At 43.2% G+C, this 24,429-nt stretch overlaps 1 protein-coding gene across 4 annotated transcripts; it reads right to left on the bottom strand.

Annotated features, from left to right (window-relative positions):
- Positions 1-919: 919 nt before the first annotated feature.
- On the bottom strand, positions 920-22,986 carry IL20RA (interleukin 20 receptor subunit alpha). 4 transcript variants are annotated; one of them, XM_042796211.1, is made up of 7 exons: positions 22,951-22,986; positions 9,901-10,027; positions 7,920-8,098; positions 7,079-7,254; positions 5,452-5,596; positions 4,755-4,894; positions 920-2,201 (listed from the first exon to the last, which is right to left on the bottom strand). In XM_042796211.1, exons 2-7 carry the CDS (start codon positions 9,972-9,974, stop codon positions 1,278-1,280), a joined length of 1,638 nt encoding a protein of 545 aa, XP_042652145.1. In that variant the 5' UTR covers positions 9,975-10,027; positions 22,951-22,986; the 3' UTR covers positions 920-1,277. The 4 variants fall into 4 exon arrangements, with proteins under 4 accessions (XP_042652145.1, XP_042652146.1, XP_009961745.3 ...); XM_042796212.1 differs by having other exon boundaries at positions 9,901-9,999; positions 22,951-22,982; XM_009963443.3 differs by lacking the exon at positions 22,951-22,986 and adding an exon at positions 10,778-12,972.
- Positions 22,987-24,429: the final 1,443 nt, after the last annotated feature.

Raw genomic sequence — 24,429 nt, 5'->3', positions numbered from 1 at the left:
GGTCATGCAGAAAAGTATTACTTAAGAGAAAAGATACTGGTAAAGGTCATCCTTCAAAAATACACCTAACAGTGTACTTAGTTTGGAGGGTACAAGTTTTAAACACCACTGAAAAGTTTTTTCTCAGTTTTTTGCTTTTCCTCTTCAAAACCAAACAGGTCATTACTGTGATTTTTCTTGGTGTTCAAAAGAAATGGTCCATCAAGTAGAAAAGTGACAGATAGGCTTTGAAAAGTATCACCTGCTCTAGAAGGTAATTTCTAGAATATTCTGTAATTTTACTATCCTAAATAAATATGACATGACAAGGAGGAAAGTGAACTTGTATCGGATGTCCTGGTCAGGACATCAGATGAGAAAAGAAAGCCCACAGGTACAGTTTCTGGGTCTGCCACAGCAAGTGGGATGTGTCTGAAGAAGCAGCGGGATGTCTGGGGCAGACTCCTCCGTCTGGGCTCACCATGCCAGCCTGCCCCTAAAGTCATCGGAGGGGAACGGACACTTCCAGAATGTGAGTCACACAGGTGCCCTCGTGTAAGTACCTAAGGCTAAGTGAGACACGGTCCCTCCAGTAAAATGACAGGCCTTTCACCGAATCCCTTTGTGCCACATTTTCCCCCAGCTTAAAATATGACTCATGCTTGCTTTTGTCTCCCTTACGTCTGTTGAGCTTGTAGGCACACCGGCTAAAAGAATTGCTGCTGGTTGCGTATCTGCGCAGCACAGTATGGAAGGGATCCCGCCCCTCAGACAAGTCTTTCAAGGGAAATAAAGAAGAACTTAATTAAGTAAAATATTTATAAAACAGAACCAAAATATATACTGGAATGCTCTTAACTTCCACAAAAGTCAGCTCAAACCATTACAAGGAGCAGGAGTGAGACACAGAAAAGACTGCATTGTGTCAAGATACATGAAATAGGTCATGTTGTTGCGTTTTATTTGCTAAAAATAACTGCTTTCAAACTCTATTTTTTTTTTTTTTTGTAGGAATAACAGTGTGAAAATCCTAACAGCATCCTGTGTAAAAATACATATTTTTTAAAAAAGAAAGTAACTTCATAACCATCATATTTTACCTGAAATGTTTATGATGGAAGTCAGAATCACTTACGTCACGTCTGGAAACTGTTATAAATAAAAGAAAATAAGTTGTTCAACTGTGATGGTTCTGAAAACTTCAGTACATTAAGATGTGTTTGTTCCACTGAGTCCATCACTCTCTTTGGCTAAGTAAACAAGATTTTGCTTTTTAGAATATTTTAGAAAATTATTGTTCAGTGTTCCATTTCTACATGCAGTCCCCATTGTTCCTTGAATTGCAGGAGATACATTTCTTGGTCCTCTGATAATTCATCAGATACCTCCTTCTCATACAGTCTGGACAAAATTCCCTCTTTGTCAGGATCATCACACTTGAATACTGCCTCACATACCTGATTTTCAACGCTGCACAAGGTAGGAATATACAGTCTTCCAGTGTGAGGATCCCAATTTACTAATATGGTCTCTTCACCTCCTTTCTCCATGAGGCCCTGCGACATTTCTTCCAGCTGAGGATAGGACATCTGCCCAGATTTTTCAGTATCCAAGTCCACCAAGTTGATATGGGTCTCACCTGGCAATTCATCTGCTCCATCAACCATCTTCAAATTAAATTCCTCTATTTTCTGTCCCAAACAAGGTTCTGCTGCCCTCAGCTCTAGTTGGGGGCAGTATGGCTGTCCTGTTTTCATATTAACCAAGGCCTCCAAAGCAATCTGTGGCTCACCTAGTAGTCCCCTGGAGACAGAAGTCTTCTCTTCTAGTTTCTGACTGGGACTGAAGTCTTCAGCCTTTACATCATGCTCATACTCTACAGTCAATGCATTTTTCTGTCTCAAAGTATTCTTTGTTCTGGGCTGGCTATAAGATGGCCAGTTCCCAGCTTGGTCCCCTTCTGCTAAAATATCCTCTTTGTGTGAAACCTCTTCATGTGAAATATCAAGCAAGTGTTTTGTTTCCAGCATTTCTTTTGAAGGCAAATCATTCCCTTCAATGCCATTGTAAACAGTGTAATAATGGGGACTTTTCCGTTCTGAGAGATGACTGTATTCCTGAGATGGCTTGTACTCATCCACGTTAACAGTGATAAGGTTGACCACTATTTTATCACATGGTATGAAAACACTTTCCTTGCACTTGTCAGTGTAATGCCATACCTGGAAAGCAAAAAAAAAAAAAAAAAAAAAAAAAAAAAAAAAGTGATTTGAGTGAAGTATAATAAGAATACCATCTTGCTGCTTCTTATAGTATCATACATTTTTAAAATATAAGGCTAGGATAGACCTTGTTAGGAGGTTATTTCTATTTAGGGAAGAAGGAAGTTCATCACATAAACCTCCCGAAGTGTTAACATGTTCCACTTTTTTTATTCAATCCAAAGTAAAACTGTATTATTACCAGCTCTAATATCCCTTTTCTCATCTTGCCCATGTCAAAATAATGGTTAGGACAATTCTGTCAAATTCTGGTTTTGTTTCCACCAGCATAAACTCAAGTGACTTTGACAGAATGTATTCCACTCTTTTTAACCAGTGAAGAAGTGCAGCCAAAACCACATCCCACAGGCACAGTCAGGTATCATGTTAAGGTATAGCTTACAGAGAACTAAATAATACCAGGTTTCCTTTCAGAAAGGAAGCTATACATTAGGTTGAAGTGCAGTGTATAGAGCCTGCATTGTGCAGTCCGTCACAAGCTGCTTTTGTGACTATGTGATAAATCTTCTAGTTAAACAACAGGAATCTTTCTGAATTGAGTAATATTTCTAACAGGAATAAATACTGTACGAGCAGTCACTAAAGTAAACAGAAATAGAAAAACAACAACCAGAAGCTGCACTTCAGTGCTTTCAGGCTTGAATGGAAGACTAAGACCACTAATTGATGTACCAGGTAGTCTGAAAGCTCCCCTAGGTCAGAAGTGCTGGACCAAAACAAACTTATTCCACCTCCCTCTGACCACATGAGGTGCCCATGTGGAATAGTCAGAGCATCACTCAAACACTAGTCTATATTAATTTGTTAGCTTAATGTCAAGTGAATCCAGAGGTGGAGAAATAAAATTGAAGCTGCAATACGGTCATAAAAAAGTGCAATGGACATTAAAAAAAAACCCAAAACCAAAAACCATACAAATTATACATTTATTAGAGAAAAATCTTCTGGAGTTGGAGTTTCATCTGCTATTGAGTGGGAATTTTTCACTAAGTAGCCCTTTACATTCTTGGACTATAAAGAACTCTGTCCTGATAGCTCTCTAAAGGAGACCAAGCTATCTCCCTCTGCTATGCCCTGTGTCCCAGGATAAAGAATAAGAAAGATGGAGAAAGACTTTTTACCAGGGCTTGTAGTGACAAGGGCAACAGCTTTAAATGGAAAGAGGGCAGATTTAGACTAGACAGAAGGAAGAAATTCTTTACTGTGAGTGTGGTGAGACACTAGAACAGGTTTCCCAGAGAAGTTGTGGATGCCCCTTCATTGCAAGTGTTCAAAGTCAGGTTGGATGAGGCTTTGAGCAACCTGATATAGTGACAGACGTCCCTGCCCATGGCAGGAGGGTTGGACTAGATGATCTTTGAAGGTCCTTTCCAACCCAAACTGTTCTGTGATTCCACAATTCTGTGGTAAAGCTGGTGCCTGGTCAAGTGCAGGAGGTGTCTCCCTGCACATCTGAACATGCTGCAGCAGTAGCTGCTCTAACTTCTCTGAACCCTTCTAAAACCACAGTCCCTCTGCAAACATTTCTCCTATCACCCCTGTGCTGCTCTAGATTTCTTCAGAAAGATCAGCAAGTTGAAAACAACTCCCATATACCTCCCATCCCACGATGTCATGCAGATTGGATTAACATCAAAGTATTCATTCATTATTGTAATTGCATGTTTATGGTTGAGTAACTTGTTTAGAGATAGCTGTGAGAAAGCTCTGCTGGGCCTATGAGCTGTAAACCAGTAACATTTCTTAGACTTTATGTGTTCTTTCTAAAAATTAACAAACTTTGGAGCTGTAAGAAATCTGTATACATTCTTACATAGAAAGTGTATTTGGGCTGTCTAAATAACAGAATGTGTTTGTTCATACATTTTTGGATGTTAGGAAATTATGCGATATTTGAAAGTATTCTTGAAATCCAGATTAAGTTATCTGTGTGATGTGCAAGTGCTAAATCCTTCACAATCACAACTAAGTGGAAAAATCTGGTAATACTCACTAATAGCCTAAGCAAACATGATGGGATTTGTGTACTGCTTAATTATCTTCCCTTCTTGTTTCTGAATTCAACCAATTAGTAACTTTTGTTCACTGAATCTTTATGGTGCTTCTTCCTAGATAAATTCAGGGAGTGCTGACTTCCTAACAGAGCTTGTCTCAGTGCATCTTATAAGCAGACCTAATCTCATAAGCAGACCTTGCTTATGACAATGATCCCTCCCAAACAAGCAGCTCTGTTCTTATCCTCAATAGCTCTGATCATCTTTTCAGATCCGGTCACCTTTTTAGACACAGTTGGTAACTTGAGTTATTATTTTGTTTTTTCTTGTATTTAATAACCCTCAATGTGATGGTCTTTCCTTGATCCGAGTGGCAACTAGAGCTTTTATTTGTAGCTAGCCATGGTTTCCTCCCGGCTGACTCAGAGCCCCAGACAACGCACTGCTCTGCTGGGAGTGCCCAGGCTGGCAGTGACCTCCTCCAGCAGAGAACACTTACCAGGTTTGTTGGATGCTTCTGTTTGCTGACGTGAATATACCTGTGCACACAATAGCACGCCATTGAAATAAAAAGGACAGCCAATATGATAGGCAGAACACATCCAAATACGATTGTTATAGTCTCATCTGCTGTTTTATCTGTTAACAAAACAGAAGTTTTCATTGTACTGAGCAACTTCTTAATGTATTCTGATAGTAATGTGTGCATTCACCACATTGCTTTTTGGATATGGGATGCAAACATTTTAGATAAACAAGGAATTTTCAGGAAATTAAAAAAAAAAAACAACACTACATTTGAGCTATAGGACAAATTTTTATTATTATGTAAATTATAAATTAAATTCTAAAAAGAAATAACAACCCCTCCCTCAGGTTCTCCTGTTGCTAACTTCAGACTGACCCAGCTCTGCCACTCCCAAACCTCCTTCAAGAAGAAAAAATAGCCTCCATTCTCTAAGACTCAAAGAATGCAGATCCTTTTTTTCAGAGGTACTGATCTACCTTCCAGTCAGTAGATCCCAGCTATGTTTTATTAAACGCAAAGATTTTTTCATCACTACAAATGACCAGAGAGGGGAGAAACAATGCTAGCTTTCACTCTCAGAACGGATACATAAAAAACTTATAAACTCAATCACCATTATTTTTTCTAACTTGCATCTTCTTTTTGTAATTTGCCAGCTTACGCTTACCTTTCAAGGTAGCAATACAATATTCTTTGGAGAACCCACTGTGCAAAAGTGGTGTGCTGACATGTATCTGTGCACTGACACAATAAGCTGTTCCAGGTTCTAACCAGGGCACAACCAAGGTATTGTTGCTAATGGAGAACCACCACTGGAAGACATAAAAATAGATTATTTTTTTTTCCCCTTTAACTCCTCAGTTACAGAAAGGTAAAGATCTTACATATAAAATGTGTCACGAGCACATACTAGCTGTATCGATTTTTCTGAATGCAATCGAAACGCAAGTTATTTATTAGGTCACATCCTCTCTGAATATTTTATCTTTGATTCAATCATTCTTCTACCACCACTGATCAATTTCATGCTTCATATGAAGCAGGATCATGTGCTAGCTCACATTCTCATGCTGATGTTGCAATAGAGCTAAAGCATCACTCCAGCCCTGTCCTGACCCATAGGCCAATGAAAAGCACATGGTACAGTTCCACAAAATCTTTCAAATTGGGATGTTCTGGTAAATATAGGAGCCTTAGAATAATGGGGTTTATGTAGACCTTGGAGTCCAAAGTAAAGTAACTGCCATACGTCAAGCACCTTTATGAAAATAACCCCAACAAAACATAAGAAGCTTTTTGTCTACCACTAATTGCTAATCTTGGGATTTTAGTATCTCTTTTGACAGAAGGTGACCTTTTTGGTGTAAAGTTTCTGTCTCTTTTCAGGAAATTCAGTGACTTGCCAGACAGAGATTGTGCCTGGAAGACAGGAACAGGAGAATGAATGTTTTTTTAACTGATCGCTGAACTCTTCTACACCTACTGTGTTTAAGCTGGGAACTACTACTTGCTAACGAAATGTAAATCTGCAGAGACAGACAAATGAAGATGTTCAGATGTGGTGACAAAGGATGCACTCTGTCATGCTGTACTGTGAGTACTGCCAGTAGACTGACTGGCTGGGGAGCAGCCCTGCCGAAGAGGACTGGGGACAGGCAGCAAGCTGAAAGCGAGCCAGCAACGTGCCCTCACAGCAAAGGAGGCCAACAGCATCCTGGGCTGTGTGAGCAGGAGAAGAGGGAGCAGATGGAGCAGAGGGATGATGCCCCTCCTCTCAGTGCTCATCAGACCACATCTAGAACACTGTGGCCAGTTTTGTTCCCCCTGATACAGAAAAGACTGACAAACTGTAATGGGTTTAGTAGAGGATCACCAAGATGGTTGGGACTGGAGCACTTGTCCTGTGATGGGAGGTGGAGGGACTGGAGTTTGTTCCACCCAGGGAAGAAGGGATGGCTTCAGGGGAACCTAAATTCAGACTGGATATAAAGAAGTACTTTTTCCTGAAGAGGCAAGTCAAGCAGCGGAACAGGCTGTGCAGTCTCCATCCTTGGAGGTTTTCAGGATGCAACTGGACAAGCACTGAGCAACCTGGTCTGAGCTCACAGCTGATCCTGCTTTGAACAAGACTTTGGACTAGAGACCTCTTGAGCTCCTTCCAACCTGAATGATCCCACAGTTCCTATAAGGCTACGAATCCTGTTTTGATCCTTGGTGTTACAGACAAGGTGCATTTCAAGAAGCACAGAGCACAGATTAAATAGGTACAGTTCTACAGCCTTGTCAAAGCTTACCCGCTTCTTTGTTTTCTTGTTGAGGACAGACACGTTGTATTGCAAGCCAGGATATACCTGAAGCAGAGATACGGATTCTCCCTCAGGACTTCTCTTCCACTTCTCAGGAGCAGTCAGAATGATTGAAATCGATTTCTCAGTAGAAGATACATTTATCATTGGTGGATCAATTTTAGCTGTAAAAAAGAACATCTAGATAAAGCAGTCAAATTCAGGAGAGGCACAGTGATTTGACTATGCAGTTTATTAAAGTGGATGATATTAAATTTTTGTAATGTTTTGGGGACTCTAAGTAGGACTTGGAACAATTCATTTATGTTGGTAGAAAAGTATTTTATCAGATAACTGAGAGAATCTTTACAGTGAGAAGGTGAACCACTGACTTGGAATTTTGCCTAGAAATTCCTGTAACTTCGCAGGATAAACAACCTTGAAACTCAATTTGCTAAACAAGCTAAATTACCAGTATGTTCTCAGATTATCTGGCACAGATAAGAGATACTGTGCTCTGGAGTATGATTACTGCTTGGTTTAATAGAGTCTTTTCAAAATCGGAGTTCTTTATACTGCAGATGTGCCACAGCTTTTATTTGCCTTGAGTAAAGCTTTACCACAGCATAGAAGAGTATTCAGTACATATAAGACCATATATATGACACACATATATCCAAATTCTAGTATGATTATTTCAATTACTTCTGCCAAAAACATAATGTGAAACAACTGCAAAAAAAATATAACTTTATGCTAAAATTAAAATATCATATGCTATGAAGGCACCTGCAGTCTGAGTATCAATCAAGGTCACTGAACATCTGGCTGTGTGATTAGTTTTCCTTACTGTCTGTAAGAGGGTTGAATCGTGTGGTCTCCATCCAGTCAGAGCACATCCCATTTAAGAAGGCTTTAACACTCGCATAATATTGTTCTTCATAGTCAGAGGTCTCACTGGAGAGGTCACACCACGTTCTGTTGATATTCCTGCATTCTGGCTTTCGAATCCATTTACCAACACCGTATCTATATTGAAAGAGAAAGGAACTGTACAAAAGCTATTGCCACTACATTAGTCACCTGACAATATAGCACAGAAATTGATATTACAGCTGATAAGTTTTCTTGTTCTGCAAAAATCTGCAATTTCTAAGAATTCTCAACTTCATTTGAGATAAAAGACAAGTTCTCCACCAGTTTTTAATGAAAAATAAATATGTGTAGGCCCTATGGAACTAACTGGGATGTTACCGATACCAATCTAAGTCCCGTTTTGCTCACACAGACCAGTGCTCTCAACTTCAGTCTCCACAGCTTTAGTTTAAAATATAAACACATGAGAACAGAATCAGGATAAATATTTATATAGAGACAAAGAGTTCTGTCAGAACGGTCAGTGGCTCATGGTGGTGTAGAGAGACAGATGATGCTCAGGGTTTCCAAGACCAGTGGACAGGAGACTACTCATCAGTGACTGTTACTTCTTTTTCTAGTTTAAAATAAAGGCTTCATTGGAATACAATGAACTTCAAAACCCTTCTAGTTGGAAAACAGGTGTATACCTGCTACCAACAATATCTCAGCTCAGACCAGCTCTTACAGGCTAGTAGAAGAAATCAAGATTTCCTTGGAAAATTCCTGTCTGGATGTGCTTAGAAGCTCCTGCTCCTCAAATTCACATTATTAAGAATTCCCCTTTGGCTGTTAATTAGTAAGGGCGTGTGGCAGCTTCTGTATGACTGCAGGACAGTGCCACTCACCAGCATTTTCCATCTAGCTCAAGGCCTTGCTCTCCTAGGTAGGCAGAGGCACATATGAATATTTTTATATTCGGTATGAAAGGTGGCCATACCCAGACCAGCTGACCCTGCAGAGTCATGTAGATAGTGCTCTCTGAGCATCTTTTTATGCAATCATCGTTCATTCCATAATTACTGAGCACTCTCCCTTTTCCTAGGAGGTTAGCACAGATGGCAAGACCTGAGCAAAAGAGGTTGCAGTCTGACTGCAGAAGTGACTCCTTGCTTTTTTTTGGAGCTAGTTCAAGTTACAGGAAAACTTCTGAAGACCTATCCTTGGTTTAGTGTCTTGGAAACATCACTAGATCGAGGAAGGTGCAAACATTAGAGGTAAAGACTGGGAGCATTACACCAACTGTGACAACTGCTACGCCTATTTATAAGCTAAACTTCCAGCACTGTCCTTCAGAATGACCCAGTGCTCTCTTGGTGGGAATAAAGGAAATGGATTCTGGTCCTCACTGAAATTCCTTGACAGCTTACAAAGGTGCAGACGTTGAAAGTATAAGTGTCTGATTCCAATCACGTTACTTGGTTTTCTACAGTACTTGATAAATTCAGTGGATTTTCTCCTAGACTAGAGAGGCTTGTGGGATCAGAAAAAAATCTGTGGGGGTTGGGTCTGTTAGTAAGGACCAACAAAACACTGGCTTCTGTTAATATTCTATCAAATAGTACATCTCCAGGTCTGCTTGAATGTGTACAGAAGGCTAATGTGTACAGATGCCGATCCACAGCAGAGTCCTTCGCTGTTCTGTCTCATTTCTCAGGAATGCCTCTGAAAGCTCCCATGTTGCATCCTACATTTCTTTCATAGGAAGAAAGTCTTCTTATCATTTTTTTAAACTGGATCTGAAGTAAACAGTACCAGAAGTAAAAGTTAAGAACCACAGCATTTAAGTCTATCACACATTTTAGTTCTCCTTTCTTTACATTTTAGCAGTCCTATCCTGCATAAAGATTTTTTTAGTTATTATTTAATATGCTAAATAGAACTCAGTGAGGGATAAAATAAACAAGCCAACTTACACTGAATACTTCACTTTGTAGAGTACTCCATCTCCTGTGCCTTCTGGTGCTGACCAGTGAAGGACATTCTTCATGTTTATAGATTCAAAATGGACATTCCTAGGGTTGGGCAAAGAACAACACAACTCTCCCAAGAAAGAAGATAAGAAAGGAAAAACATACACTAAGCATCTGCAAATAAATATGCTTCCAAGTTAACCAAAAAAAGATACTTATTTTTAAATAAGCCATAAAATTCCACACAGTGCCTTTCTTAGCATTAAAAGCACAAGGTTGTTGGCCATGGAAATTCAGTTTTCTCAAAAGTGTCCCTAGCTAGTGCAGTCCCAAATTCTAGCTGTATGAGTGTGGTTTTTCTCTAGCAAAAATGGCTTTGCCATTTTATGACAGACATTGGCATGGAAATATCCAGCGACTGGTAGATAAAACTAGAAAAGTTCAGCCTAAGAGAGACACACATTTTTAAAATTGTAAAGGTATTTGAATATCAGAACAATTTAACACCAGAAATTGTAAAAATATCCTTGATGCTTCAGTAGAATCTTCGTGTAGTGGAGTGAACTTTTTAAAAAACCTGGTTTGATTTTTAAAAGTCACGTTGAGTCTACTGCAAGCACAGCTTTACAAACAGAAGTACGACTTCACACTGGAGAATCAGACTAGATGATCACAATAGCACCAATGTCATTTGATTATCCATGGTGATTCTCCAGAAAGTCAGAAGTGAACACCCAGTGTTAGGTCACTCATCTAAATTGCTGTTCATTGCACCAGCTTTTGAAATGAATAAACAAGCAAGTCTGTGGCTCTTAAGAACCTAGTTTCACGTCTTCCTAATACACGCTCCTAACCTAATAAATTTAATGGAGATGCTCACATTGCTAAATTGCTTGTCCATGGGCCCAGGGGCAGAATCCCAAGCTCCAAGTTGTGATTCAATCTCCAGCACCTCCTGCCACGAGAGATGCACCCATGGAGCAACACCGAGACCAGCCCTGACGCTGCAGCTGCTGGCAAGGAGCTTCTCACTGCAAGTGGCCACAAGAGCATAATGGGGAAGAGAAAAAGTGAATCTGTGGCTCTTCAAGACTTTTCAAACCCCTTTAAGCTCTTCCTCCAGGGATGCCATTCTAGTTCTTAAGATACAAAAGAGAGACAAAGAAAGGGGGAAATAAAGCATATTAACACAAACGGTGGGAAACTGTCTGAATTAATAGTCCTTGACCGTTGTTACTTCCTTAAGCAGACCTTAAGGGGTTTTTGTAGTATACTTCACTATTACTAGAGTAATAGTGTTCATCCTCCTGTGCATGCAACGTATAGCTGCTTTTGTAAGTTAAAGTCACCACCGTTTTCCTGATTAACTTGCTGACTTCTAGCTGTCTTTGAGCCAAACAGTAAAATATAATCATTGTAAATCTTTACCCGAGAAAGATAATCTATCCTCCATGTCCACCATGAACAAGGAAGAAAAGGAACGGAGCTCAGTTTCAGCCAGAAAGGAGGCATTGGGAGTAACGCCTTGTGGGAAGAGGAGTGACACATGAGGACGGGTCACCTGGGAGGGCTGCTGGATCTTTCAAAGAACAGATAAGAGAAACATCTACCAGAAATTACACTTATTTAGCTGATTCGGCCAGTGGGACAGACTGGGTGATCTCTTAAGGTCACTGTCAGCCCCATTCTGACAGGCTTTCTTATAATAGCTGATAAATCTGGCTTCATGCTGTATAGGAATAAATTTGGCAGGGGTACTGCTGAATCAGGGGCAGGATAGCTAAAAACATCCCTGACAGCTCACTTTTCACACCTTTTTTCTTTAAAAGTTTTTAAAATCTGTACTGCTTATCAGGCTAATCCATAGTCACTAAGCTGAACTGACTGGAGGCAGCCAGTTCATCACAGACAAGGGAAATTACATCCACTGTTTTTCCAAATAGTTTTTTGTTTGCCTGTGTCTTTTGACATTTTTCTATCCTTGCACAAAAACATTTATATTCCTTGAGCACATTTTAAAGTAGCAAAAGTCATGCATTTGTCTGTTACATTATTTTTAAACTAATAGCATGAAAAGATGTTTTTTTGTCGATTTTTTTTTTTTTTTTTTTTTTTTACAAATTTCCCTCCTCCTAGTGTGGTTTCTGCTGTGGTAAATGAAGTTTCAAAACAGAAACACTGACTGCAGCAGACAGGCCAATCTCAGCATGTAGAACCCACAGACTGTATCTTTACGCGATCTGAAACATTACAGCAGTGCCAGTGTGCTCCCACCTGCCCCCCCAGCTCAGTGTGATTTGGAAGGCAGAAGGACTGAGACCATTAACTTTCCATTTGCTGCAAAAGCAGAGATTTGGTTTCTATTTCTGGTCTTGCCCCTTTACTAAAGACTTATGTTTAGCCTTACAACAAATTGTGCAAGTTTTTTTATTCTTCAATTCTGCATCTGTAAAACAAGAATAAAACTATCATACTACTCTATTTCTCCATAAGGAGTTAAGAATAAACTTCATGTATATTTGATGCTTAATAGTAACAGGAGGCATGCAGAGAAAATAGATCATATATAAAGCTTGTATGTTCCATAGTTATCAGTCAGGAAAAGACTCAAGTATGTGCATCAGCTGCTTATTTCAGTATCTTGTCTTTAAACAGAATACATCCAGTTATACTCTCATTTTATTTCCGTTAACCAGGATTAATGGCATCGGTGTCACATGGAGTATTTTCAGTTTGTACTGGCCTACGTGAGAAGAGAAATCAGTCACACACGCTGCTTTGCTAGGTTTAGTCTGTCTCATCGATAGTCTGCAATGGCTATCATCACTTCCCACTAACAAAAAGTTACTTTTTTTTCTTGCATGGAAAAACCTGGAGCCCATATTACTGTCTTCAGAAGCGCTGTAAATCAAATCTTGAGTAATATCATTCCTTACATCTTCATGACTTTGCACACCTGGACTGGAAAGTAGTAATGTAGGCTTGCAAACTTCACCACCACAACAAAGAGCCAAGTCCTGATCTTAGAATAAGCTATTGCAAGACTCTCCAAAATAGACATGACTTAGCCTGAAAACACCTTCACACGTGAGTGAAAAAACCCACCGACGTCAGTGAAATTGTTCACATGAGTAAAAGACTGCATGGCAGGTGCATCATCTTCTCTTTATGAAAGTGTCTGCTGGGTTTAAAAACTTGGCCGGTTTGAACTGCGTAGAGCTCCCTGCCAGGTATGTGCCTTGCTCCAGTCAGTACGGTTCAAAGCTTGGGTTTGGTTATAGCCATATCTATCTATCCATACACACATGCATATACAAATACAGATATAAACACACATAATTTTCATGTTACAACTATTATCCATTCAGTGTATCTGCTTTTTATCAGCCAGGAGGCACCGCTGCCTATCTCAGTGGCAAACAGCCCTGGTTAATGTCAATGCTGCAGAACAAATACAGCTGCAAGTACCTGTACCCTCTCACTATAAACAGGTTTGCTAACTTTCCACTTGAGTTGGGTAATCTAGCAGCCGCAAAGTATAAATACATAAAAAACATAGACATTTCTTCTGTACCCTGCCTAAAGTTCTGGGTTGGGGAGAAGGCAGAGGACCCACTGAAAGCTGCGCTGTTGGCACAGAAGTGCCTCCTGCGTAAGTACTGTTGTTGATTGTACCGCTCTCAAGCAGAGCAATCATCTGCTGCGTTTTACTGCAGCATGGCTACAAGGGTGCCAACACCAAATTATCCAATAAAATAAGACAACAAGGTCACAGGGCTTCTCTAGACAACTGTAAGATATAATTTAAGAGAGTGAGTGACGTGGAAAGCATTATGACAGAAAGGCAAGCCTTATGCAACACAGCTTTTCCCAATAGCCCCAGCAGTAAAACCCAGCCTCTCCTCCCTTAGAGTTGTCTCACAATTTAAAAGAGGAACTCCTTTTCTGACATCAGAGACCTCGGCTTCAATTGCTGTTGTATTTTCTTACACAAAAGCGGCCCTTGGGAGCACCTCTGATGGAAGCAGCTCCTTTGTGCTGGGCACCGAATTTACGGGCACTGCTGCAGGGACTCCCCATGCCTCACCATTTGCAGCTGCCACTTCAAGATCATGGATCTAATCTACACTCACACACCTTGGAGAGAGGGCAGCCTTTCAAATAGGCTGAGTCTCCAGTTCACGTTTTCCCACTGGGAGCATAGACCCACCAGTGAAGCATCAAGCAATTTAGGAGCAATCTAGGACAGCAAACATTTGCTTCTGGCCATGCTGTAAGCTGCTGCCCTTTCCTTTAGTCTTTCTGTTCAGCTTTGGATGACTCCCACCAAGCTCCTGTGAGGTCTTGCTTGCTCCTATGCTGCTGCTCTTCATTTCTTAAGGAATTTTTGCTCTCTTTTCTTCCTCCAGCTCATTTGTTTCAATGGTTATGTTGTTTGCAGTGAAAAATATTCCCTCAAACACATGCCTAAGCATAACATAAAAACGGTCATAGTCAGAACAAATGTCCATTTAGCATCATGTTTGGTGGCACTTGCTAGCAGAGCATTGGGGCTGTCTTTTCTGGCACATCTGCAGCCTCAAGCAAGCCGGCACTGGCCATGCAGGAATGCAAGGGAGTACACCGAGTGATACACAGGGGAACCGAGCCAATATTGGAGATCAGAAGTTATAGAGAGGAAGGGAAACCCAGTAAAGCCAGCAATACATGTTAGTAAATATCATTATCTGCTATTAGTCATCTTTGACAACAATTTAAACAAACGAGTTAACTTTTTTAAAATCTTGACAGTTTTTCTCTGTGCCGATTCTTTCAGACTCGAACTCAACAGGCCAGGTAACGAGGCAGAGGAGGAGAGGCACGTAGGAGTCATTACAACTTCGCTGCCTTTCTCCTGGGGAGCTGCTGGAGCTCTGGGACTGCCGCGTATGAAGTTGGGCTAGCGAAACCCTGAGTCGAGCAGCGCTGGTGGGAAGGTGGGGAGGAGCACGGAGGTGATTTCCTGTTCGAGTCATAGCTGCGCTCGAGAGATAACCGCAAAGCACACTCTTGCCCTCCTAGAGCAGGAGCCCGTCCCTCCTGCCACAGCCTGCTCAGAGGGGGCACGGGGCAGAGAAAGACAGGAACCGAAATGGAGATGTAAGACTATGTGAAAACAAGGCGGAGCAGTTGGAAAAGCATGAGAGAAGAGGTGGGGAGGGGGACGAGACTGGGGCGTGTGGAGTTTGTTATTGAAGAAATAGGTGGGCTGCCATTGGAAACTGGTGAAGCTGAGGAGGTCGTCTGGGGGAAGAGTGCGAGTGGAAGTACAGCCCAAAGAGCGGGAGAGATGCAGAAGGGGGACTGAAGCTGCAGCTTGCCCTGACATACTCTCCTCCTCCGCATGAAGCTTGTGCTTATTTATCCAAACCATGTCCTAACTTATAAAAACACTTCTACAGAGAATATTTGTCAAAGAACGTTTCAGACTCAGTCCAGAAAGACCCAACTTCAGAAAGGAGGAAAAAGTCTTCCCAGTACGTTGAAGGCTTGCTAGGAGACAGCTGAAGAGGGCCATGGCAGCTGACACCCATTCCTTTTTGCTAACTTTGATGACAGAAACAAAATAAACTGAATTTTCTCCCCACTGTGTTGAAGGTTTCCAAGTGCAAGAATAGAGCTCATGCTATACCTAACCAAGCCCTGCTGCAAAAATCTTTCCTTGATGCACTCCAGCAGGAGAAAGTTAGTATAGGTATGTTTTCTATTAATTCTGAGTGATCAATAGTGGCCTGAAACAAAGTGAATGAAATTCAGGGTGTGCTTGTCTAAAATTACTCACAAGCCCTTCAAGGCTTTCAGAGTCACAATCCCTCAGAGGTGTTTGTGTTTAATTTTTTTGTTGTTGTTGGTTTTTTTTTTGTTGTTGTTTTTGGTTTTTTTTTGTTTTGTTTTTGTTTTGTTTTGGTTTGGTTTGGTTTTTTTTGTTCTTTTTAAATTACCAAATTGAGTAAGTCTTTAAGTTTAGAATGCAAAAATATTTTTTTGACAAAAAGAACTAAATTAATTTTAAAAGCCCACTGTTGACACAATTCCATGACACAATAGCTGTTTTTCAAAACAGATGTTTTTAAGTTATATAAAATATTAAAAATAGCCCAACTGTCCAGTGTTAAATTTTGAAGATTTCCTTTTCTCCCTAGAACATATTTAGCATTATCAATTTATTACTATGTAGATCAACCACAACAGAACAGCCAAGAAAATGAAAGCTTAATTAGAATACCTCTGACATCTTACATTTGTTTTTCAAAATACCCAAGCGTTAAGTAAGCTTTCTGTTTGAAATATAGTAAAAATTATGCTGTGTGACAATTATCAGCCAACACCCCATACGCCACATTTTGGAACACTCCTAATCCATCCTTAAATAAAGTATCTATTTTTTACACATAAACTGAGCAAAAATTAGTTTTGGCTTTCAACATTTAGTCCTGGCTAATAACTGTTTGGCAACAACATTCCAATTAGAACTGACAGCATTATATTTATTGCCTAATATGTGTTGCTCCTTGCTGTCTGACCTACTGATGGCTTCTCTAGAGAAGGGATTCTCCTTTTCTTGAAGTCCAAACTACTGAAAACCCTGATTCTGAATCCACATTTTCCCTTGGGCAGGAGATGGAGTGTGATGTCAACAGAGGATGAGCACTTGCCTTCATTTCTGAGGAAAAGGCAGTCCTCAGATATGCAAGTCAAACACCTTCCGCATCTGAGGGGAAGGACCAACACTGCCAGCAAGTTTGCAATGCCTCATCTCTCATGAGCAATTGGGCTGCCAACGTCACACAGCCACCCCTGTTTGAATGATCATAAATTTATTTTTCACAAGAAATGGAGGTTTCCTGGAGTACCCACTCATTTCTGTTGGTCTCCTGTCAGGTATGGGCTGGTGTGTTTTGAGGCACCAGATGACTGTTCATAGTCTCCCACGGTAATTTCAGATGTGAACAAGTCAGTATCTAATTATAGGTATAGTAGTCTTTTTAGTATCTTTCCTGTACTCAACAAACATTTTTTTGTTAAAACCACCAGTCATGATTTTTAGATTCATTTTCCCGCCCATGTATTTAAGGTGATTTCGCTGTACCGAGGAAGTTGATCAGCGTAATCATCTATGTCTTTTACACGTAAGTTATGAAACACTGCCTCAGAAATGGTGTTAGAGGCGGTAAGATGCACAGCTGGATCCAAAGGACAGTGAGGCATCCAGTGTCGCTGACTTTCAAGGGAACAGCCACAAGACATTTTGATGAGATCAGGAGCCTGACCATCACCTGAGCTGGCAAGGAAGCTAGCTCTTGGTCATGTTTGAGCTACTTCAAGTTGGTTTAGACTCAGAGAGCTGAACAGGTCTACTTCTGTGCCTGTCTGCTACCTTCTTGCAGCGTGAGAAAGCCCTGTTAGCAATTACACGTGCCTCAGCCTTCTCAGGGCACAGTCATTTTTCAGTGTTTCTGAGCCACATCCTGTACGTTACTACTCTGACTACAGTACCCCCTAAAAGTAGGATATTGATGTACAGAAAAGACAAGGAAAGCCAAGAGAAGTGAAGTCTTCTTCCAGTACAAACAAATCAATCCAATACAATCCAACCAAACACAATAATAAAAACTAGCTCAACTGCTCCCTCCACCCTTTAAGAAACTAGTAGGAAATAAATTAACCCCTTTCATCCAAGAGCTGTAATATCCACTCGTGTATGTTCTTATGCCCAGAGTGTGATTAAGCTCAAACACATAAATCTTGGTAACAGCACGTAAGATCCTTTAATTTCCTGAAGTATTCCTCTTCTGTTTGGGCACATTCCTGTTCCCATCACAGAAAAGGGAATGGAAAATGGAAGGCTGAAAAATAGCTAAGCTATCAGGTGAGATTTAACTCAAGGTGCTGGGTACAAAGAAGGGAAGAAGAAACTACAGTCTTCCTCCTGTCCCTTTGTTGACCTTAAAATACCCTTCCTGTCTGCCTGGCTACTGTGAAAGTCATCTGTTTTCCATGAGAAAGAGATATAGTTTATTTAATCTTTTCACAAGTATCCCATACCTCTAGTCCTATAACTTGTTTCCTTTTCTTTCCGATGTACCTGGTTTTACTGTATTGTTTTTAAGACAGGATGAACAGTGGATAAAAACCTGCAAGTTACTGGTATACCAAGTATGAAGTACAAACAGATCTGTACATCATTTAAACGCAGCTCTCCAGTAAAACCTCATTTTTATCTAGAAATGCCTGGTTTACAGAATTCAGGCTCTTAAAAAGCTAAGCTTCTTAAAATATGGGAGCTCTTGTTTGGCCCATAAAGGGTGATTTTTCTCTTAGCTGTTAATCCTATAGTTGTAGATAATCAACACCACTTATTGGAGAGAAATCAATCTATACAAGCCACAACTATAAAAACGAACATGAACTGGAACCGCACATACACAAATGACTTGAGTGATCCTAACCACTTGCTTCTCTTGGAATTACTACTGTAAAAGCCATTAGAGAACAGCAACCATGGAAGGGTAAGGTTATCAGCTACCAAGGTGAACCTGAACGTTCGCATGGGGAACTGCAACACACTTCTAAATTTTGGACTTCAATCACAAATCCCAACAGCATCAGAAGTTTCTCTATAGAAACGAACTTCCTCCTTTAACCATTTCCATTCCTAATTAACAGACAATAAAAATTTGTCAAGCTGTGGAAACCATAAGCAAAGCACTAGGGCACAGACTGCAGCATTGTTTGAAACAGCCTGGTGTGAGATTGGAAACTGGAGATGAGAAGATAAGGATAAGCCTTTCAACTATATGAACATGACACTCCTTCATATACTGTAGCTCTCCTTATGCCAGTATCCCTTTGTCTTTATTTCTAGGTTACAATTATTGTTCTCTCCTTCACACTGGCAGAGAGCCAGGACGTATGACTTAAAAACACCAAGCTCAGCCTTCCCCTGTACTTTCACTCTTATTACTGAAGCTTAATGTCCTCTTTGGTAAACACACAGATTATCAATCACCACCACAAATGCAGCTCAATCCTGCTGAGTATATAGACATATTCTAGGTAATACAAAACATTACGTGCCCAAAATTGTCAAGTTTTCTGAGGGTTCAAAAATAATTATATTTTATAATATTTTTCCCCACTACTTTTCTCATCTCTACTGTTGCATGAACATATTTTTTTCTTCTTTGAATCATTTAGCTAATCAAAGAAGACAACTGTGAGTTCTTACTGCATTTGGGTAATGTACAGCCATCACTTCAAGTGCAATCTATAAACTTCCCAGGACACAACACATCACAGAGTACATCCACAGGGCAATTAGCCTATTTATTTTGTGCACACTGCATTGTCTTATATATGAAACAATCTGATGCTTCAGTACACTATTTAATACTTTAGCTAATACTTACTGGCTGCGTCTATGCAACAGATCAGCCTCTTCTCACATCCAAAATATATCTTAAATCACCTTGTGTCAATGCCAAAACATCTCAGCGCTGCTCAACTTGGAGCCAAGCGTTTCACTTCTGTCTTTCACAAATTATGACCGGTGCTCAAAGACCATGTATTCATGCGAGAATAAAAGTGGTTGTTCAGGTTTTGTTTCTACCAAAATACGATGAGCAAGTCGCTTCTGCTGTCCCAGTTTTTTTGGGGGGGGTGTGTGAATTGCAAACAGCAGTCTCTCCCACCCTCTCGAATCCTGGAGCAGCATCCACACAGGGACTTCAAGTTTTTAAAGCACTGCACGTATGCTGACCTCAGGAAGCCTTCTCAAGGATTCACTGTGGCTACATGAGGAGGAAAGGTAGTGGATTATTAGCACTGGAATACTGCCTGCCTTCTGGATGGTTTTAACATGATAAAATATGTCTGGGCATCAATGTGGTCCTTGAACTCGAGCTCAGTGGCAAAGCCCATACCGTGACCCCTTTTATCCTTTCATTTTGTATTGCAAAATAACATCTTTATCAAAAGGGATGTTTTATACATTTCAGTGTTCTAGCATCTAGTATCTTTCTTCTGTATAGATGTACAAGACAGAGACTGGACTCTACAGGCCATAAATTTAAAGGTTTCTCTAACTGCAGAAGAATGTGGTTAGGGAAACCTCCATGAAGAGCAAGGGGAAGGATTTAAGATGGAGCTTGGTAAGTTAATAGATTAACATTCTACTGCTTCCAAAATTCAGTATGTTCCTTCCTATCCTTATGAGTTTCTTGCAAGAATAACTAAATCTCCCATGTGGTAAAGAACATGCTACATTTCTTGATCCTGTTGATTAAACAATGACTTTTCCCTTTTTTTCTATTTGCCTGTCCATCTTGCATTTTCTATGTGTTTTCATTTGTTCTAGAGTACAGATTTTTAAACAGTGAGTGAATGACCAATTTATAAATATCCCAATGAAGTGCACCGATAAGTGAAATTTTTGTCTTTTGCAAATCCAGTTAATGCTCAGGTAGCCTGTTAGATGGGCACAGATGATTAGACAGCAGAGCCCTACAAATGAATATGATCAGAGACGCTGAATCAGTAGAAGTAATCTAGTAAGGATAAAATTGTACCCACTAACACACCACAGTGAAAACAAAAGGTGTTTTGCTTGGTGTTTTGCAAAGGTCCAACTACAAGTTGGCATTCAAATGCTGCTGCCACAGAGTTCAGAAAGGAATTCAACAGGAGATCCCAAGGGGACAGGCACAGCACAGATTCCATAAGACGCAAGAATTCCGAGTCTGTGAAGTCCTGCTGTAAAACTGCTTTCCATGGCACTTGGGCCCTGGTATGACCCATTCCCATTCCAGCACCAGATCAAGCCCACAGGGCAACCGGCAGTATCTTCAGGACTGCATCTGCTTGTGACTGGCAACCCAGGCTTCTTCTGTTGGAAGAAATTACCCGAAAGGGACTCTACCTACTGCTTAACTGTAGAGAGAGGGAGCAGGAGCAGTGCTACAACAGTTCTGCACCCCACACAATTTTTTCCATTATTAGCAAAATACTGCTAGGCTGAATTAAACCAACTTTTACTGTCCCATGCTGAAAGAGGTGAAAATGGACTCTCTAAGTCTTCCCTTCAGGGGAAGGCACAGATCTCCCTTCCGTGCTGGTATTGCTGATTGTCAACAAAAACCTGAAATTATATCCAGCTAAACCCTCAGGAATGTGCAAATACATTCCCTTCCTGTTTCAACAATCATTAGACAAAAACAACATAACCCCCTTGACATTTTTCTAAATCTCCTTTGGAATAATCAAATTTTTTTTTTTTTAAAGGGCAACTGAAAGCCAGTTATACAGATTTTCCAAAACACTTGCACTGATGATCAGTAGACTTAAATAAGATTAAAACAATGTGGTCAGTTACCTAAAAACAAGCTGGCATTGCTAATTCTAAAAGCCACTCGAAATCACTGATCCATAAAGAAATATTTTGTCAAAAGAGTTAACTGGGACACAGTACTTGGTGCTATGCAAGAGCACTGCGGGTATGAAGAACACGCCTTACTAGTCCAGCTCTCCCAGGATCTGCAAATTCTGCTGTGGATTTAAATGGAGTAGACTCTGTCCTTACGTACTTCATTTTGGAGGCAACGTTTGCAGCAGAGAAGAGCATGAAGGCAGAGTAGGCTTCTCAGAAGATCTGCTAATCTCTGCAATGCCTTGCCAGGTTTTATACTCGAGGGACATGAAGAAAGACACCATGTGCGATGCTTTTAGCAGCAGCAGGGGACCCACCGTGCACACTCACCCAAGAGCTCCCGTTTACAAGCTTATTCCCACTCGGCAACATCCTCGCCCATGCCGGGGACCGCTCCCACAGCCCTCGCCAGCTGCCACATCTCCTCCTTGTCTCCTGGTGCTCGGACGCCTGGCTGGCACCGGGGGAGCGCTCCAGTCTCCAGGTGGGAGACGGGAGCCAGGGCCACTCAGGGCGCCGGCACATGAGCTGCTACCTCTGCCAAAAACCCACCCCGCCTTTTGTTTCCATTTGTCTCCTGACTGGTCAGGTAGGACTCTTGGGCACGGCGACCGTCAGGCACAAAGGAAGATACAAACCCCAACGGTATTTGGGGAATACGCGCACGACCAGGACTACCTCAAGAGCACGGTACCCACTTACAGCTGAAAGTAAACTAACACGCAGCTTTGTAAAACCCAATCCCAGCATAATTGAGGAGAAAAGAAAAAGATAAAGCAACGTTACAGAAGTATCCAGTCCTCTTCTTTAAGCTAAGTACCGGAGGGCAGAAACACGAGCATTAGAGGCACCGCTCCCTAACGCGAAAAGCACGCACCACCTCGGCTTCGGCAGGGGCCGCCTGCGCGGGAGCCGGCCGCCCGCGGGCAGAGGGGGCTCGGCACGGCACGGCTCGGCTCGGCACGGCTGGGCTCGGCTCGGCACGGCTGGGCTCGGCACGGCACGGCTGGGCTCGGCACGGCACGGCTGGGCTCGGCACGGCACGGCTGGGCTCGGCTCGGCACGGCACGGCTGGGCTCGGCTCGGCACGGCACGGCTGGGCTCGGCTCGGCACGGCACGGCTGGGCTCGGCTCGGCACGGCACGGCTGGGCTCGGCTCGGCACGGCACGGCTGGGCTCGGCTCGGCACGGCACGGCTGGGCTCGGCTCGGCTGGGCTCGGCACGGCTGGGCTCGGCACGGCACGGCACGGCTGGGCTCGGCACGGCACGGCTGGGCTCGGCTCGGCACGGCACGGCTGGGCTCGGCTCGGCACGGCACGGCTGGGCTCGGCTCGGCACGGCACGGCTGGGCTCGGCTCGGCACGGCACGGCTCGGCACGGCACGGCTCGGCTCGGCACGGCACGGCTGGGCTCGGCACGGCACGGCAAGCTGAGCCCACGGGGCCGCGCCAGCCCTGCCCGCCGTGCCAGGCTAAGCGAGCGCGGAGGCGACCCCGGGAAAGCGGCGGCGCCCGGCTCCCAGCCCCGGCCCGGGGCGGGACGCGCATCCCCCCCCCCCGCGGGGCCGGCGGGCAGCGCCGCCACCTACCTGCGTGCGCCGCGGGGGGCGGCGGCGGCAGCAGCAGCGGCAGCGGCAGCAGCAGCAGCCAGGCCGACCCCCGCCCCGGCCGCCCGGCGCCCATGGGCGCTCACAGCGCCCGCCGCCGCCGCGCAGGGGGCAGCCGCCGGCGGGCGGGGCGGCGGGGGAGGAGCCGGGCGGGCCGCGCCGCGCCGCGCGGGGGCGGGGGTGCTCCCGCGGGGGCCCGGGGAGGCGGGCGGGGGGTCTCGCCCCGGCGCCGAGCCGGGGGATGTCGTCGGCTGCGCCCCTCGGTGCTTTCACCGATGAGTAGCCCTCCCTCGAAGCCGCCGTGAGATGCAGGTGGGATGATGTTATACCCCCCACCCCCCCTTTTTTTTTTTTTTTTTTTTTTTTTTGCAGAGGAAGCTGTAGGCCAACATGCCACATCTGTGATTGTTGAGATGTCTGGGGTTTTTTCCCCATTACTTTGCATTAAATAGTGTGTTTGAACATGCGAAGACGCTATGGAGTCTCCATCCTTGGAGGTACTCAAAACCCAACTGGTCAGGGAGCCGAGCACCCTGCTCCACGCGGCTCCGGTTGGACTAGAGGGTCTGCAGAGGTGCGTTCCCACCTCGGCAGCTCTGGGATTGTGAGAAATAACATGGTTTTGTCGCAAACAGAGCTCTTGCTGAGTTTGTGTGGAGCTGCTCAGCGCATCTGTCAGCGAGGGCAGAAGGAGGTGGGGGAACCTGGAGGGGAGCATGCTGTGTTCATGGGGTGCTGCGGACTAAATCATAGAATGGTTTGGGTTGGAAGGAACTTTAAAAGTCATCTAGTTCCAACCCCCCTGCCAGGGGCAGGGACACCTTCCACCAGACCAGGTTGCTCAAAGCCCTGTCCAACCTGGCCTTGAACCCTTCCAGGGAGGGGGCAGCCACAGTCTCCCTGGACAACCCGTTCAGGTGTCTCACCACCCTCACAGGAAATAATTTCTTCCTTATATCTCAGGATATTTCAGTTTATAACCGTTACACCCTGTCCTATCACTTCACTCCCCAATAGAGTCCCACCCCACCTTTCCTGTAGTACTGGAAGGCTGCTATAAGGTCCCCCCAGGAGCCTTCTCTTCTCCAGGCTGAACAATCCCAACTCTCTCAGCCTGTCCTCACAGGGGAGGTGTTCCAGCCCCTTGATCATCTTTGTGGCCTCCTCTGGACCCATTCAAGCAGGTCCATGTCCTTCTTGTACTGGGGGCTCCAGAGCTGGACATAGCACTGCAGGTGGGGTCTCACTAGAGTGGAGTAAAGGGGGAGAATCCCCTCCCACAAGCTGCTGGCCACACTTCTCTTGACGCAGCCCAGGACACGGTTGGCTTTCTGGGCTGCAAGCACACATTGCTGGCTCACAGTCAGTTTTCCATCCACTAATACTCCCAAGTCCTTCTCGGCAAGGCTGCTCTCAGTCTACTGGATTGAGATACTTGGGGAGGCTCTAGCAGTTGAAAGT

Source organism: Tyto alba, unplaced genomic scaffold (genome assembly GCF_018691265.1).
Source record: "Tyto alba isolate M040663 unplaced genomic scaffold, T.alba_DEE_v4.0 Super-Scaffold_22, whole genome shotgun sequence".
NCBI lineage: Eukaryota > Metazoa > Chordata > Aves > Strigiformes > Tytonidae > Tyto > Tyto alba.
Note: the sequence above shows the minus strand (reverse complement) of the source record. Positions and strands in the feature narration are given on the sequence as shown.